This window comes from Crinia signifera, chromosome 6 (genome assembly GCF_055691185.1).
Source record: "Crinia signifera chromosome 6, ASM5569118v1, whole genome shotgun sequence".
Classification (NCBI taxonomy): Eukaryota; Metazoa; Chordata; class Amphibia; order Anura; family Myobatrachidae; genus Crinia; species Crinia signifera.
This window is the reverse complement of record NC_139222.1, coordinates 272,484,642-272,499,314: the sequence shown is the minus strand read 5'-3', so window position 1 is coordinate 272,499,314 and position 14,673 is coordinate 272,484,642. Positions and strand designations below refer to the sequence as shown.

Genomic DNA, 14,673 nt, shown 5'->3' with positions numbered 1-14,673 from the left:
TTCTTTTGAATGTATTTTAATATGCTAATAACATTATGCAAATGAGGTTGTATCTGTGCCCTATTAATTGTTTCATTTCTTCTCAATTCCAGACAGCCCTCGGATCTCCGACCCTAATATCCCTTTAGTTGCACGCGAGATCATGCAGCGAATGATTCGACAGTTTGCTGCTGAATATACCTCAAAGAATAGCTCAACTCAGGACTCCAGCCAGCCCAATAGCACAAAGAACCAAAGCTTGCCGACACCACCGCCCTCTGGACAAAGTTCCCCTCCCCCTGCTACTACTCAGAATCCTGTGCTTAGCAAACTTCTGATGGCTGACCAAGACTCTCCTCTAGACCTCACTGTCAAGAAGCCCCTCTCAGAAGAACCCTGTGAGCAAGGTATTTCAGTATGACCTGTGCTTTTTGCTAGGGGAAGTCCCTCCCAGTTTGCCTGCTTTCATGTCCCTAACAGCAGGGGCTATCCGTTTATATCCATTTTGTTCCCAAGCTCAACTGGTTTCTGCCTTTTTTTTTTTTTTTTCTCCCCCCCAACATAGAATTAGGCCTCTTCGGTTCTTAGAACAGGTGACGCCAAGAGAGACATTGGTGCGTTTTTACTATTGCTGTTCTCTTTATTTGTACTAATGTCGTTTTAGGGAATAAGCGGAGCACAGTTTTTCCTAACAATATCGCATTCAAATTTATTCAATTTTCTTAGAATTCTTCACATTCATTGTAATTGTTCCATGTAATGGGCAACTTGTAGGGGAGATAAAAAAAACCCCAGGTTTTCTACCACTGTTCACGAGTAAAGCCCCATGCACACTAGACGATATACCGCTTACTATATGAACGATGGCGATATCGTTAACGTCCAGCATGTGCTCTCAATTTAGTTAACAGTGAACGTACTTGCTGGCCGCTAACTATATTTACTCTCATCTGAACATGCAGCTCATTGTTGACTATATCGTCAATGACTTTCACGTTCAGCGGGGGTCAGGTGACGCCAATAAACAATTTCGTTAACAATATCGTTCAGATGTGTATGCATTAGTTCATTCGCCAGGGATCAACGCCAAATCTACAAGGGTATAAGATTCTAGAACTAATGGTGCAATGCAGTGTGCAGTGAGTGCTAATATGTCTAAAATAAATGTTACCACAGTTTACACATTGTGTTAAAACACAATTCCTGATGCAAACAAAACCACTAAATATGTAGAAAAATACAATCAATACTGTTATAAGTTCCTGTATCGAGATGTGAGTGCTTGGAGTGCTCTGGGACAAGTGATTTGTTTGGGATCAAATAATGTGGAGAAAATATAGAACAAACAATGTTTAGGGGGGTATTCAATCACGCCTATTCAATGCTGCAGTTTCCGACAAAACAAATCTGACTTTATAACAAGGCGAATCTGTTTTGTCCAAAACTGCTGTGGATTGACGAATCACCAAAGTGGGCGGACCAGGCCCGCCGACGTCACCAAAGTGGGTGGGCCTGGCTCTGCCAAAATAACTGCCGGGGAAGCGCCTGGCTTCAACATGGGCTCTGGGCTTCCCCGTGTGTATCGGCAGCAGGCTGTTCTAGCAGAGCGCTGCTAGAGGGGCAGGGCACATTTTGCCCTTTAAAAGTTGGCCAGGGCCCAGCGCCCCGTTACAACAGCCTAGCGGGAACACTATGGGCGGTATTGAATGAGGCTGATTCGCCATGTTTTTATGGCGATTTTGTGCTGTAAGGCGAATTTTTGACTTTAACGCTAAATCACCCTATTCAATGACCAGATGGCGAATACATTTCAAGGTTTTTTTCGCCATGATTCACCGAGTAGCAATCGCTATCTTTTTATGGTGAAGTGGAATGTGAACTTTTAAAATAAAGTGTTTTGTTTTTTACATTTGGTGTCAAAAAATCAGGAATTTTATTCTGAGGAGGGGCATGCTATTTTTATTCATGTGCTGTAAGCACATGAATATATATTTTAAAAAAAAAAAAAAAAAAAAAAAAATAAATATATATATATATATATATATATATATATATATATATATATATATATATATATATATATATATATATATATATATATATATATATATATATATATATATATATATATATATATATTTTTTTTTTTTTCACAGACCAGCCAGCAGGGGGCTGGAGCCGAGCCGCTCATTAGATATTAATATATTCACTGCACCCGATCATTACATATGCATGATTGCCTGTGCTGCCTGGCACCTGGGGAGCCCCCCCCCCCCCCCACAAACGTTCTGGGGCAGGCAGGGAGACTTCCATCTCCCTGCCTGCCGCCGTCCTCGGGCTCCCTGCAGCATCGCAGCAGGAGTTAAAACTCGCCAGTCAGGAGCAGCGAGCCCCTGACTCGTTGAATACTGGAGCCGGCGAGGCTCCGGAACGCAGCGAGCAGTGGCGAATGTGCACATCGCCAAAATGCTCATTGAATACTGCCCTATATATCAACTCTCTAAATATGTGAGGTTTAAACAGGAATAGTCTTGAAGCCAAATTATTTCCCCTTTGTTGTCCTTGGGTAAAACAACACCAAGGCTTTCATTCCTGAATATTGGATATAATGGGTTCTATAAGCATATCTGGTGTCTTACCTAAAGTGAGTTATCAAAGATCCCATAGAGGTATCATGGTTGCCATTAAATCTATAATACTGTAAGAGATTATTTAATCTTAAACAGACATTTCTATTTTAAGTGTGTGGCCATCCTACTGTATATAGTGTATATACCATTGTAGAGTTTAAGTAGGTTTTAAAGAATAATGTTCTCTTAGGGGCTTGTGTTCTGTTACTATGGGGTTTAACCCACGGCTAAATGTTGACTGATTACCACACAGTGCAGGGATAGGTTATTCGATTAAATGTCCTTTTCCCCTGCACCCAAAACTGGCGATTGCCATACAAAAACCGCTGAAGCAATGTGTTTTTTTTCCTGCCCGTGATTGTGCCTTTTGTCGCAGACATTTCCTTGCAGCTCCTAAAGGTGTAAGAAGAGTACACCCTCAGGAAATAATGTAGGGGTTTATCCCTACTAATTAAATTGGGCCGGCTGTTTGATTTTTGTTGGGCTGAATCTGTGGTTGATTAGCTATGCTTGTTCGCACGGTACTGAAAGAAAGTAGATTTATCCTAGAAAATAATTAGTCTTGAGTGGGCTACAGATGTTATATCTGGTGAAAGCAGCTTGAAATGAACATATCCGGTTAGGAAAAACTCATCCTGAAAGGGTTAATCTAGTTTTGTAATACATATAGTTTAGGACAAGCCGTTATATGGGCTTTCGTGGTCCTGTCCAATTTACATCTAGCAAGTCAATTATGTCTGCTTCACGGAGTGACATGTTTGCAAAGTGCTTATAGTAAATTTACTCCTATTTCACAGTTCTGCTGTAATATTTATACAGATAATCTGTCCAGCACCTTGTATCCCCGTGTGGGTTGAACTGATGAGTCTTGGCAAGGTGGTGCTCCTCTTACTGGCATCACTTTTAAGGGCGGAAGTTGCAGTTTTGTGTGATTGGATTCAAATTGTCCTAGGCTTAGGATCTGATTTGTGTGTATACCGCAGAGTGATGGATTCATACTGGATAGTACAGCTGCTACTTGGGTGGCTGTGTTTGAGGTTTAAATGTAGGGTACCAATTATACTTTGGAGGGGGGTTCAAATGAACACGTTTGTTAAGCTCTGAGGATAAAGTCTCAGTGCTTTTCAATTATCCACCTGGCTCCCTGCAATTGAGTTGTTTACTGAGTTGCGTGCGGTAAATGGTTTGAGTACGAAAGACAGATAGCAGGATCCCAACGCTCAATCTGTTTGTTTGAATTAACAAATTTATCCAGTCATTTTTGAAGGTTTTCCAGTGTCTGGAAGCAAATGGTTAATTGTCATGTACTGCCATATATTTCCAGGTTTTTGTTCCCACCAGACAGATTTGACAGTCGATCGTGCTTTTACAGCACAGCAAATTGAATAACTCTGGACATTCTTGTTCAACTGAATTCCCCTCTATTGTGACAACATGAATAGTATACTAGTGGAAGAAATATTGAACCCAATACTTTGAATTGAGGATTTATTTAAACTGTTTTTATAGTACAGGGGTGATTCAATAAATAAGGTAACAAGACCTCTCATTGTATGATTTTATTCAACTCGCACATAGACCTATATAATCATTAGTATAGCCTTGGTACAGATTTCTCCACTAGCCCCTATACTTATTTGTTCCAATGGTACACCAAGGCATCTATCCCAGCACATGGGCCTGATGACTTGCTGATCCTCACAGTTTGTCAGCAATATCACTACTCAAATGTATCTGTCCTCCTGAGCCAGACATAAAGTGGAGAGTGAAAAAGTACCTGCCAATCAGAAAAATGAAAGGAGCTGTTTGACTGACACTTGATCTCTCTCCCCTATATCACTTTTTGAAGCTCAGTACATCTGGCCCATTTGGTGCTGCACAAATTGTCATCTGTGGCGGGCATGCTAGGCCAGCCAAATCGCTACCTATTTTGAACATCTGTATTGTCGTTCTCAAAGGCGCCCCAACTGTTTCCATGACATCATAACCGTAGACCTCGACAGGTTTGCGATGAATTTCAACTTCTATTTCTGCCAGCCTGCTATCTTACGCCTGATGTTAGGACAGTATGAGGCGGAGACTATTGGCCATGAGGAGAAGCAGCGGTCTACCTGCTCTGGCCTGGTGGGAAAAAGGAATATTGCTTAAGTGAGGGGTCTTCCACCCTTGTATATTGTATTATGTAGCAGTTATGTTCTAACAAAATAGATTTGGTGATGTAGAATTACTCCTAATATTTTATTTGCTCTGGAGTGTTTGTAACACAAGACTATAGTATAGTATTAAAATGTCATTTTAGTCCGTCCATGAACCTCGGTATTTGCAGTACTGTGGGTTCGATTTGATTTTCCCATTATATTTGGGATTAGATCTTTCCATTCAATTTGGCATTCGATCTGTACTTTTGCATTCGATTATCAATTTTACAGTGTACACATTCAAGTTACTAGATTGTATTCAATATAGTCTTGCCTGCACAGTCTATTTTTCTGTTTGATTTAGACAAAATGGGAGCGCGCCTCACATCGAAATGCGGATTGAACGCATTTAAAAACCTTTCAAATTAGATTTCAAATCAATTTTTCTTCTAGAAACAAAATTGAATTGAAAGCCTGTGTACACCCCATTAAACCGTCTTAAAACTTTTGGAATATTGTTTTTTTCATTGTAGATTTTACTTTGCAGTATGTCCACATTGAAATCTCCAAGTCATATAAGTATGACAGAAAAACCTTAGAATGTGATCTATAAGGAAGAGCGCAGCACCAGCTCTCCTTCCCTCATTACTCCAGTTTGGTGTGACTGAAGCTAGCTGTAAACCTTCAGCGTTTGTAATTGGGGCCTCTACTGTCTAAGTGACAAAGGAAAGGACAGAAATACCGCTTGCTTTATGTGTTTGGTTAGTAGGGCAGGGCTTGACAAAACCTGGTCGCCATTGCGACCAGATTCTGCTTCCTGGCGACCAGATTTTCCAGGAAGCAGATCACGCCGGGCAGAGTCAGTGGTGGCTTTCGTTAATGCTGGGCAACCCACCCGGCTCCGGCTGTATCAGATCTGGTGGTCCGCCACGCAGCTATTTTGAAATTCAAGGCTGCCGCTGCTCGCAAGCCGATCTTTACTATTCTACTAATCTCTACTATTTACCGTGCAGTCAGAAGCACGGTACATTGGAGCCGCACATGAACGATCCTGAGCTGTACATGACCTCCGGACTAGCCGCGGGGCGGGACCAGCCTGTGTCCGGATTTCAATGCTCAGTGGATACTGCCGAGCTCACCTTCCTCTGCTGTGTTCTGACTGGGATGCGCTTCTGCCACTACACTGCCACTCAGACTTCCAGGCCAGCCAAGCCGTGCTGCTGCTGGGTGAATAGGGGAGGGGAGGGGTTAGGATACTGCTGCTGGCCGGTGAATGAGGGAGATGGGGGGGTAGGAATGCTGCTGCTGGCTGGTGAATGAGGGAGGGGGGGGGGGTTAGGATGCTGCTTCTGGGTGAATGAGGGAGAGGGGGATTAGGATGCTGCTGCTAGGTGATTGGGGGGGGGGGCTAGGATACTGCTGCTTGGCTAGGGGGGTACAGTTAGGAGGCTGCTGCTGGGTTGGGGGGGGGGGGCACAAGAGGCTGCTGCTGGATGCACCCCTGATATTTGGTTTAACATGTATTGAGCATTACAGCGAGTGGTGTATGTAATGGGCATTATGGCATGTGGTATAATATGTAATAGGGGTACTTGTTTCCTAGCAGGGTGGCCCACTAAGCTATTTGCTTAGTGCAGTGGTTCCCAAACTGTGCGCCGTGGCTCCCTGGGGTGCCTCGGAACACACGCAGGGATGCCCTGGGTTGGTAGTCCAGGACCAACTCAAATTATTAATGGTTAATTATTTATAAGCAAAACCAGTGCTGGTGGCTGCCAATCAGAAAATGTGTACAAATAGAAGCAATTCCTGCCCTTTTCCACATAACTGACCCTAAGTATCGCATATAAATCCAATCTAATTAAAATAAATTTGGCCTAGGGGTGGCGCGAAAAAAATTCTTATACTCTAGGGTGCCTTGATTAAGAAAAGATTGGGAACCCCTGGCTTAGTGGGTTATTCTGCGTAGTGAAATCACATCTCATGGCTTTTTGTGCCTTGCGATGTGTGCAATGAGATCTCAGTAGTTAATTTTAGTTAATTTATTCACTGCACCCTGAGTGAAATCGCATCGCAGATGAGATCTCAGTAGTTCATATGGTAAAAGACCTAAAACAGCACCTCTCACATCTCACGCCACAAAAAAGGGCCATGCGATGTGATTTCACTCAGGGTGCAGTGAATAAATTAACTACTGAGCGTACGTAGGAAATCTGGGCGCCCTGCTAAGAAACAAGTACTGTAATAGGTATTACGGTGTGTAACAGAACGTGTAACGGGCATTTTGACATGTGGCATAATCTGTAATGGGTGTGTGAAATGTGTAATGGGCATTACAGTTTAAATTTTTGTTGTGCGCATTGGCCCTGTTTTTAGTTTGTCTGGCTCCTAAACTTTCATCCTGGCTACTAGATTTAAAACAAATTTGTCAAGCCCTGAGTTAGGGCATGTCCTGGAAAAGCTCATTCTCTATAAGCAATCAGTGACATAGGGTAAACATATTGGTGCTGTTTGAGTCCCAGGCAAAGTGGGGCTAATGCAGGGGTTCGTGCCTCTGCGCTGCCAACTGACTTTATACCATCTACAGGCGTTAGTGTCAGCACTTGGTTAGGTGCAGATAGACATCTAAAACAGTTTCTTTTTGACTGCTATTCTTTATCAAAGCTTGGCGAAGGATCAGGTATTTGCCAATCGGCATCCACCTGCCATGTTACTGGCTGTGTTGAAAAAAGTCAGGATTTGATTGGTTGCAATCTTTCTCCAAGCATTGATACATTTTTCGCATTGTTACAATCACACCTGCTGACTTTCTATTGGAGAGCGATTTCTATGGTAAATATTGAGAATTGAGTCTCTTTAAGGGACAGTGCATAGTCAGTGTATGCCTAGCAGCTGGCATGTCCTCCATAAACTCCAAAATGGCGGTAACTGGGAAAGGAAATTCTCTTCCTCTGTTGCCAACTTTTTGTTACTGGAACAGGTTTAAGAGGTTTAAGTCCTTTTATGAGTTTCATGTCTGGTGCAAAACCTCAAATTCTTGTGTATGTAGTGTTCATTGGCTTGTTCTACTTCAGCAGATGGAGTGCTCGATCTGTCCACTAAGAAGAGTCCATGTTCCAGTGGCACGCACGCAAGCATTTCTCCAAGTACCTCAAACTCTATAGGGAATGGGTAAGAACCGTCCTCTCCTTTTTTTTTTGCTTTTTTGTTTTGTGGTGTTTTTTATTTTTTCGTTTTGTTTTCACTTTTAATTACTTCTGCAAAAATCTTGATCTGTTTCGAAACTGAAGTGATTATGCCTTCTACCCTTTAAAAATAATGAGCTCTCTCAAATTCATGACTTGCCATTCTTCTTCTAAAATTTTTAGTAATATGTCCATGAAATCATACTCTATTAGCTCTCTCATATCTCATTCATTGTCTTTAATTTAGATGGGGCCGTGTATGAATGTTTAGGCTGAACGCTTTCAGGTTTATTGGTTATATAGAGAACATTTCGTAGTATGCCAAGAAAGGTGATCACAAGGGCATATACATGCTTCAGTAATATTAGTTGGTGTATAGGAGCCTGATAACCGCGGTTGATGTTCTTTATCATTGTGTAGCTTCATGTCAAGGTTTTCCCCATCCCACACGTGCTTAATTTTTATTTATTTTTTTATTTTATTTTTTACTATTGTATGTTAACTTTTTTTTTTTATAAATTGCTACTTTGGCTGCTATACATCCAACATATAGTTACAGGATATTGATTATAGCTTAGTATGACTTATCTAGTACCTAATGCCTATTAGTTTTATGTGCATTGTGCATAATATTTTTGGTGTTTTAAACATTTATATGCATTCGTTAGGAATACAGTGGCAAAATGGTTTAGATTTTGGATTTACACAATAACACCACAGTTTCTGGCAATAGACTTGCGTTTTTAGAGTGGTAGTTGAAAGCCTCCAAGCCTGTTTTTAATATTTTTGTTGTTTGTGGTGTGGCCTTTTTTAAATTGTGTAAATTTTGTGCATTCAGACATATTTAAATCATATCTGAATAATCTGTAAACCAATCACCATCTAAATCATTCCTTCTGTCACCTGTCAAATCTATTCTTTTTAAGGGGAAAAAAAAAATGGTCTGAGTGCTATGCAAATTGAGTCTGTAAAAAATAAAATAATGTCTTTGAATTGCCCTGATGCTTCCTTTTTATAAATAAAAAGTCGAATATTTTAGTAAATTTTGAACATCAATTCAATTGCACCCTTGCTGCAGACTTAAAGGCCATTTTTTTTTCTTTTATGTTCTTAAAGTGTTACTTGATGTTCATTAAGAAACTGTATTTGTGGGCCTTGTTGTTTACAAACTATGGCTCTTTTTATGAATTACTACCATCACGATTTATGATGTGAGCAGCAGACTTGGTTTATTTTTACTTTAAAGTAGGTTGCATTATGTACTAAGTGGCTTACTCTTTTATTACTGTACTTGTAGTGGTAACGTCACATTGATAAAAAAAATAAAATTGTGTAAAACACTGAACGGGATTGATTACTACGTCCTAATTTATTTACTACGGTGCTAATTAAAGACTGTTGCGCAAACTTTTTTTTATTATTATTTTTTTTGCTACAAGAATTTGTGAACCCAGCCAAAGACCAACTGACACCTTTTTATATTATTTAATTTTTTTTTTTTGTTGCCCACAATGTTTTTTTTTTTTCTATGAACTTTATTTTTTTCCTTTTCTGTTTTTTTTTTACTGTGACACTGATGCTGAGATAAAATTATTTATACAAAAAAGTGATGTTACCCAAGCAAGGCCTTCTAATAAAGGAGTGGCCCCTTCACCCATCCCTCCCTTCCTGTGCAAGTTCTGCTCACATCAGTTTCCTTCCATCCAATTAGGCGACCTGGGAGACCCAGCCAGCACCGTCCAGATGGACTTCCACGCAGTAGTGATGGGGTGCCGCCAAGACATTTGCTGGATGCAACCAGGGAAACTTATGGCCACTCCACGCCCCTAAAAGTACCATTGGCTCGCTCCTTACAGATTAGTGAGGAATTACATAGCAGAAAGATCTCTACAGCTGCAAGCCATGGTTCGTCGGGACTGCAAAATCAAGGCCAGCATTTGATCTTATCCAGGGAAGCTTCTTGGGCAAAGCCACACTACGAACTTAATTTTGGCCGTTTGAAATATAGGGGCAATGGCGCACTCAGCAACATCAGTGACCTGCCTTTTCTCACAGAAAATGCAAATACTTTTCATAAAAACATTCAAAACAAACACGAAATTAAGAAGGAAATGGGTCTTTCTTCTCCAGTTGATTTGAAAATTCCTCAGGTCCGTGGCATGGATCTATCTTGGGAATCCCGGAGCGGGGAATTGTACAGTTACAACTCTTTGGTAATGGGTTCACAAACAGAGAGCGCACTTAGCAAAAAATTACGGACTATCCTTCCAAAACAAAATCGGAGAAACTTATTGGAAACTAGCGCTGATTCCTGGAGCTCAGATGTTGAGCAGTCTACCTCTGGACAGCCATACCCCACCTCAGACCAAGAAGGCGACAACGGCTCGAAACAACCAAGAAAAAAACGAGGGAGATACAGACAGTATAACAGCGAGATATTGGAGGAAGCAATTGCAGTCGTCATGAACGGCAAAATGAGCGTCTCAAAAGCGCAAAGTATCTACGGGATTCCTCACAGCACACTGGAGTACAAAGTCAAAGAGCGGCTAGGCACACTAAAAAACCCTCCAAAGAAAAAGCTAAAACTAATGAGGTTGGAAGAACCAGATGTCGCAGTAAAAAGTGAACTGGATCCTCAGGACGAGGTGGCGGCATCGCCAAGTGCAAGCGAATCTAAAGATGAATAGGCAATGCTGTAAAGTCCTAAGTCTAGTAAACGAGTTGTAACCAAATTGGGCGAGCACGTCTGCATTCTGAGCGAGCACACTTGTCACCTGCTTAACTTATTGTGAAACTCTATGGCAGTTTCCTACCAGACCTCTGTACAGGTGAAAGTTGTGTGCTCACGGTCAGGCAGATCTGTAAATTCCTCACGCCCAGTAAACAACCCTTGAATACTTTGTTTGGCCTTTACGCATGCTTTTTATTTTCAATAGAGAATTGTTACCTCAACAAGAGAACCTCTACATGTAACTACGGACTCGGTGCTTTTGAGCCTACATGTATTGTGTTCTTTATGTATGTTTTAAACCTTTTGAACACAAGTCCACTTTAAAAAAACAAAAAAGAAAAAAAAAACTATTTCAGGAGACACTTAAGTAGAAACAACCTACCAAGGTCTAGAGAAACTTTTAAAGATAGTTTAATCAATTCAATCAATTCAATTCCTCCAAGTATGATTTTTTTTTTTTTTTTTAGTGTTTATGCCAAAATAACTTCTCGAAAAATTGAATGTACCTCACAAAACCGCGTGATGGAGGTGGCGCTTTTTTTTCCAGAGACTGCTAATGATAAAGGCTTTAGTTCAGAGCAGATATGTGCACATAGCACAACACGTTGCATTGGTTGGGGGGAGGGGCACAGGAATGGGGGAAGTACGTTGCTAGCCTTCAAATGAGAGTATTACGCTAGAGCTTTACATTGTTATACTTGCAGAATCTCCCGACCAGGGCAGCGTTGGCCTTGTTAAGGCAAGAAGTGTTGGAAGCATTTCCTGTTTTTGTTTTATTTTGGTTTTGTTTGATGTGGGGCAGATATATGTGTTCTATATATATTATAACCCCAATAACACTCCAGCAAGTACCATGCAAAACCTTCTCATGTAACTAAAGATAATGGACCTCTGTACCTCACTGCACTGCTTTGTTTTGGCAAAATTTGGTCTTGCCTGCCATTCTGGTTGCGAGGGGGAGGGGGGGCCCGTACACGCAGCCTTCAAAATATACGTTAATTATATAAACACTAAACCTGGCTGATGAATTATCAGTAGGGTTTTTTTTTTCCTATTCCCGTTTGAGGAAGCAGCCTTATCACAGCACTATTGCGTCCAGGTGAGGTTCGTTCACACTTTGCTCTAAGGAAATGCCACATTTATAGAGAAGAGAGAAAAATATATATATATATATGTAAATTTAACTTTTATTTGTAGCTACTGAACTGTGTGGTTATTACATTGTCAGAGATCAGGGGTCGTAAACACTTTTACTGTGATTATTATCTGGTGCATATTTTCTTTTAACAGTACAACCTCACAACTTCTTCAGTTTTCAGGAATGAGGGACACTCCGGGGTCCTAGCAGGTCTGCTAGAATAGACTTTTACTGCATAATAGTTATTGCGTAACAAAGATACTCATTGTACGGTGTAGAACGCATTGAGCTACGCCACACACCTAAAAATGCAGCGTCTACTCTGTCTTCAGGTAATTTTTATTTTATTTTTTTGATTTTTTTTTTTTTTTTATAAGCACTCCATGAACCACACAGTTTTGTACGGGTTTTTTTTAAATATATGTTTTGGGCCGTCGGCAACAAGCTAGTTTGCTATTGCAGCAAACCTGCTTGGAAAGAGACTAGCACCATTTGTAAAACCTCTTGAAATAATGAATTACACTATTTTTGTTCTCCATTTAATGCTTTATACTTTGTATGCAGTGACAACTGTCGTTTTTTATACTGGTTTAAGAAAATAAAAAAAGAGGCTACTTAGCTCGCCACTATCACTGCACTGTTGTGTTAAAGTAGGTAAATTGTTTGTTAGCTTTTTTTTATATTGTGTTTGAGTTTTTTTCGGTGTATAATTATTTTAATACGTTAAAGGGTAGGCACACATCCTGCATAATGTTGTTGAGTCCATTTAAGATCTGAATTTACACTGGATTAAAGAGGGTCAGAGTTTTTAAAGTTGTGTTTTTTGTAATGCGCATCAAACATTTGCCCATACCGGCATAATACTGTATAACGATACATCCTTCCTATATGGACTTCAATTGTGCAAATCATTTTCATAATAGTTTTTTTTGTAGAGTAGAGATCCAATCCATGTACGGCATTTTTTGTTTTTAGCCCTTCTGTTAAATCAAGGCCAGATATTATGCATAGATGAACCATTGAGCATTTCAGTGCATCTGAATTGTGTATTATATGGGCAGATGATCTCCAGTAGCCCTATTCAATTGTCACGCAGGCTAGGTTTTTCACTGTGTCGAAGACCCCAACAAGTTTGTGATTTGCATTTTTATACAGGCAAAACACTACAATCTTTAGTTGAATGTGGCTACCAAGTTGAAAATCTTAAAGCTGGTTTAAGGAATGAGGCATACAACACCTATTCAATTCCTGGGGATGTCCAGATGTACTTTTCCCCAAGATTTAATGAACCCCGTGGGGTACAAAGATAAATGCAATGCTGGTGGCCGCATGGTGCCGTAGAACGCTAGTACCTCCCTTGCCAGAATGGGCAACATAAACTGCAAAGATGTCCCAGAAATGACAGAAAGGGGGGAATTATTTGGGCAGTGACCTGCACCTGCTTCAGTTGTTGCCCCAATTGGGCACAGGGGCCCAATTCATTGGGGGCACTTAATTATTCTTGCCTCCCCCTGAGCTTGCAAGCAGAACATTTTGCACATTTTTCTTGTTGCACAAAATACTTTAGATTGGATTAGCTGCTTTACACAGATTAACTGTGCTTTTGGGCCAGGCGAGTGTATAAAACGTTGCACCCAATGGTAGAAAAGACATTTGCTTTACTGAAGTCAGATCTTTGTCAAGACAGGAGACACGAAATCACATGGTATTCGTTTATTTTCACAACGGTGTACACTGCCACATTTTTTAATATGGACCATTTTTAATATGGTCAGGAATAAACAAATCTAGAAGGGATATTATTCACTAGAGCCAAGAATTGCTTTGTTGGAAATATTTTCTTAGATTTATAATTGGGAATTGTTCAGTGGGCACCTACAACCAACTAATAAATTAATGTATTGAGATATAGTACAGTCAGCCCTTTTTTTGGGGGGGGGGGGGGGGGGGGGGGGAGAGGGGGGATACAGATGTTCTTGTCAATATTGTTTCATATTTGAATTGTTTGGTTGGGCTAGTACATGCCTACAGTAGAACAACATGGAGATTCCCACTATGAATGCTTTTCTGATGCTTCGTAGTCCCAAAAAAATTGAGTAAGCATTCACCGGGAGTTTGAAAAAAATATCAGTATGTCCAACAAATAAAATAAAATGTTCCACAAGAGGAATGTTTAAATGTACTATGTTCCTGCCAATCTCAATCCACTCCTTGAGATAAAAATACTTTGGAGGTTTAAAATGTAAATAAAGTATTTAATATATTCCCCCCCCCCCAACCTATTTTAATGCTGTTTTGTAGTTTTTATGTAATACTGACCATGACTTATAAGGCTCATATAATGACAATCAAGCAGTGGCAAAACTGTGTGCCTACTCTTTAATACTGGTGATCGGGAAGGGATATGTGTGTAGTTGTTGGGAGTTTAGGTTAGGACCTGTAAAAAAAAAAAAAAAAATATATATATATATATATATATATATATATATATATATATATATATATATATATATATATATATATATATATATATATATAATTTTTTTTTGTAAGAATTATTATTATTTTTTATTTTATTTTTTTTTGCTGATTTATGAGGTTTTTTTTGTTTCTTTTTAAACCAAACTCTAAAACTTTTATCTCAGTTTTAAAGCCCGGAGACCTGAAGATTGTATTGTGTTTTGTCTACAATTTTGTAAGCATTTCACGAAGATCTGAAACTAAACTTTCAGGTAAAACCTACTTTGCATGGGAAATATTTGAACAAGCAACCGCATATTCTTCGTAGGGCACTTGTTTTGAATTGCAGGCGCCTAGGTAAACATTAAAGCACTAAAAACATTGCTAATTGCAATACAAAATAGCCATTATCTGT

At 39.9% G+C, this 14,673-nt stretch overlaps 1 protein-coding gene across 9 annotated transcripts in view; it reads left to right on the top strand.

Moving 5' to 3' along the window:
- The window catches only part of LCOR (ligand dependent nuclear receptor corepressor), a 68,563-nt gene that overhangs the window by 34,138 nt on the left and 19,752 nt on the right, over positions 1-14,673 (top strand). For 6 of the 9 annotated variants that reach the window (XM_083149616.1, XM_083149619.1, XM_083149622.1 and 3 more), the window contains 2 exons: positions 93-386; positions 7,819-7,915. In XM_083149616.1, the coding sequence (XP_083005742.1) occupies positions 93-386; positions 7,819-7,915 (391 nt within the window). Of the gene's footprint in view, positions 1-92; positions 387-7,818; positions 7,916-9,640; positions 13,738-14,673 lie in introns of those variants that run through there. The other 3 variants (XM_083149625.1, XM_083149624.1, XM_083149618.1) reach the window with 3 other exon arrangements.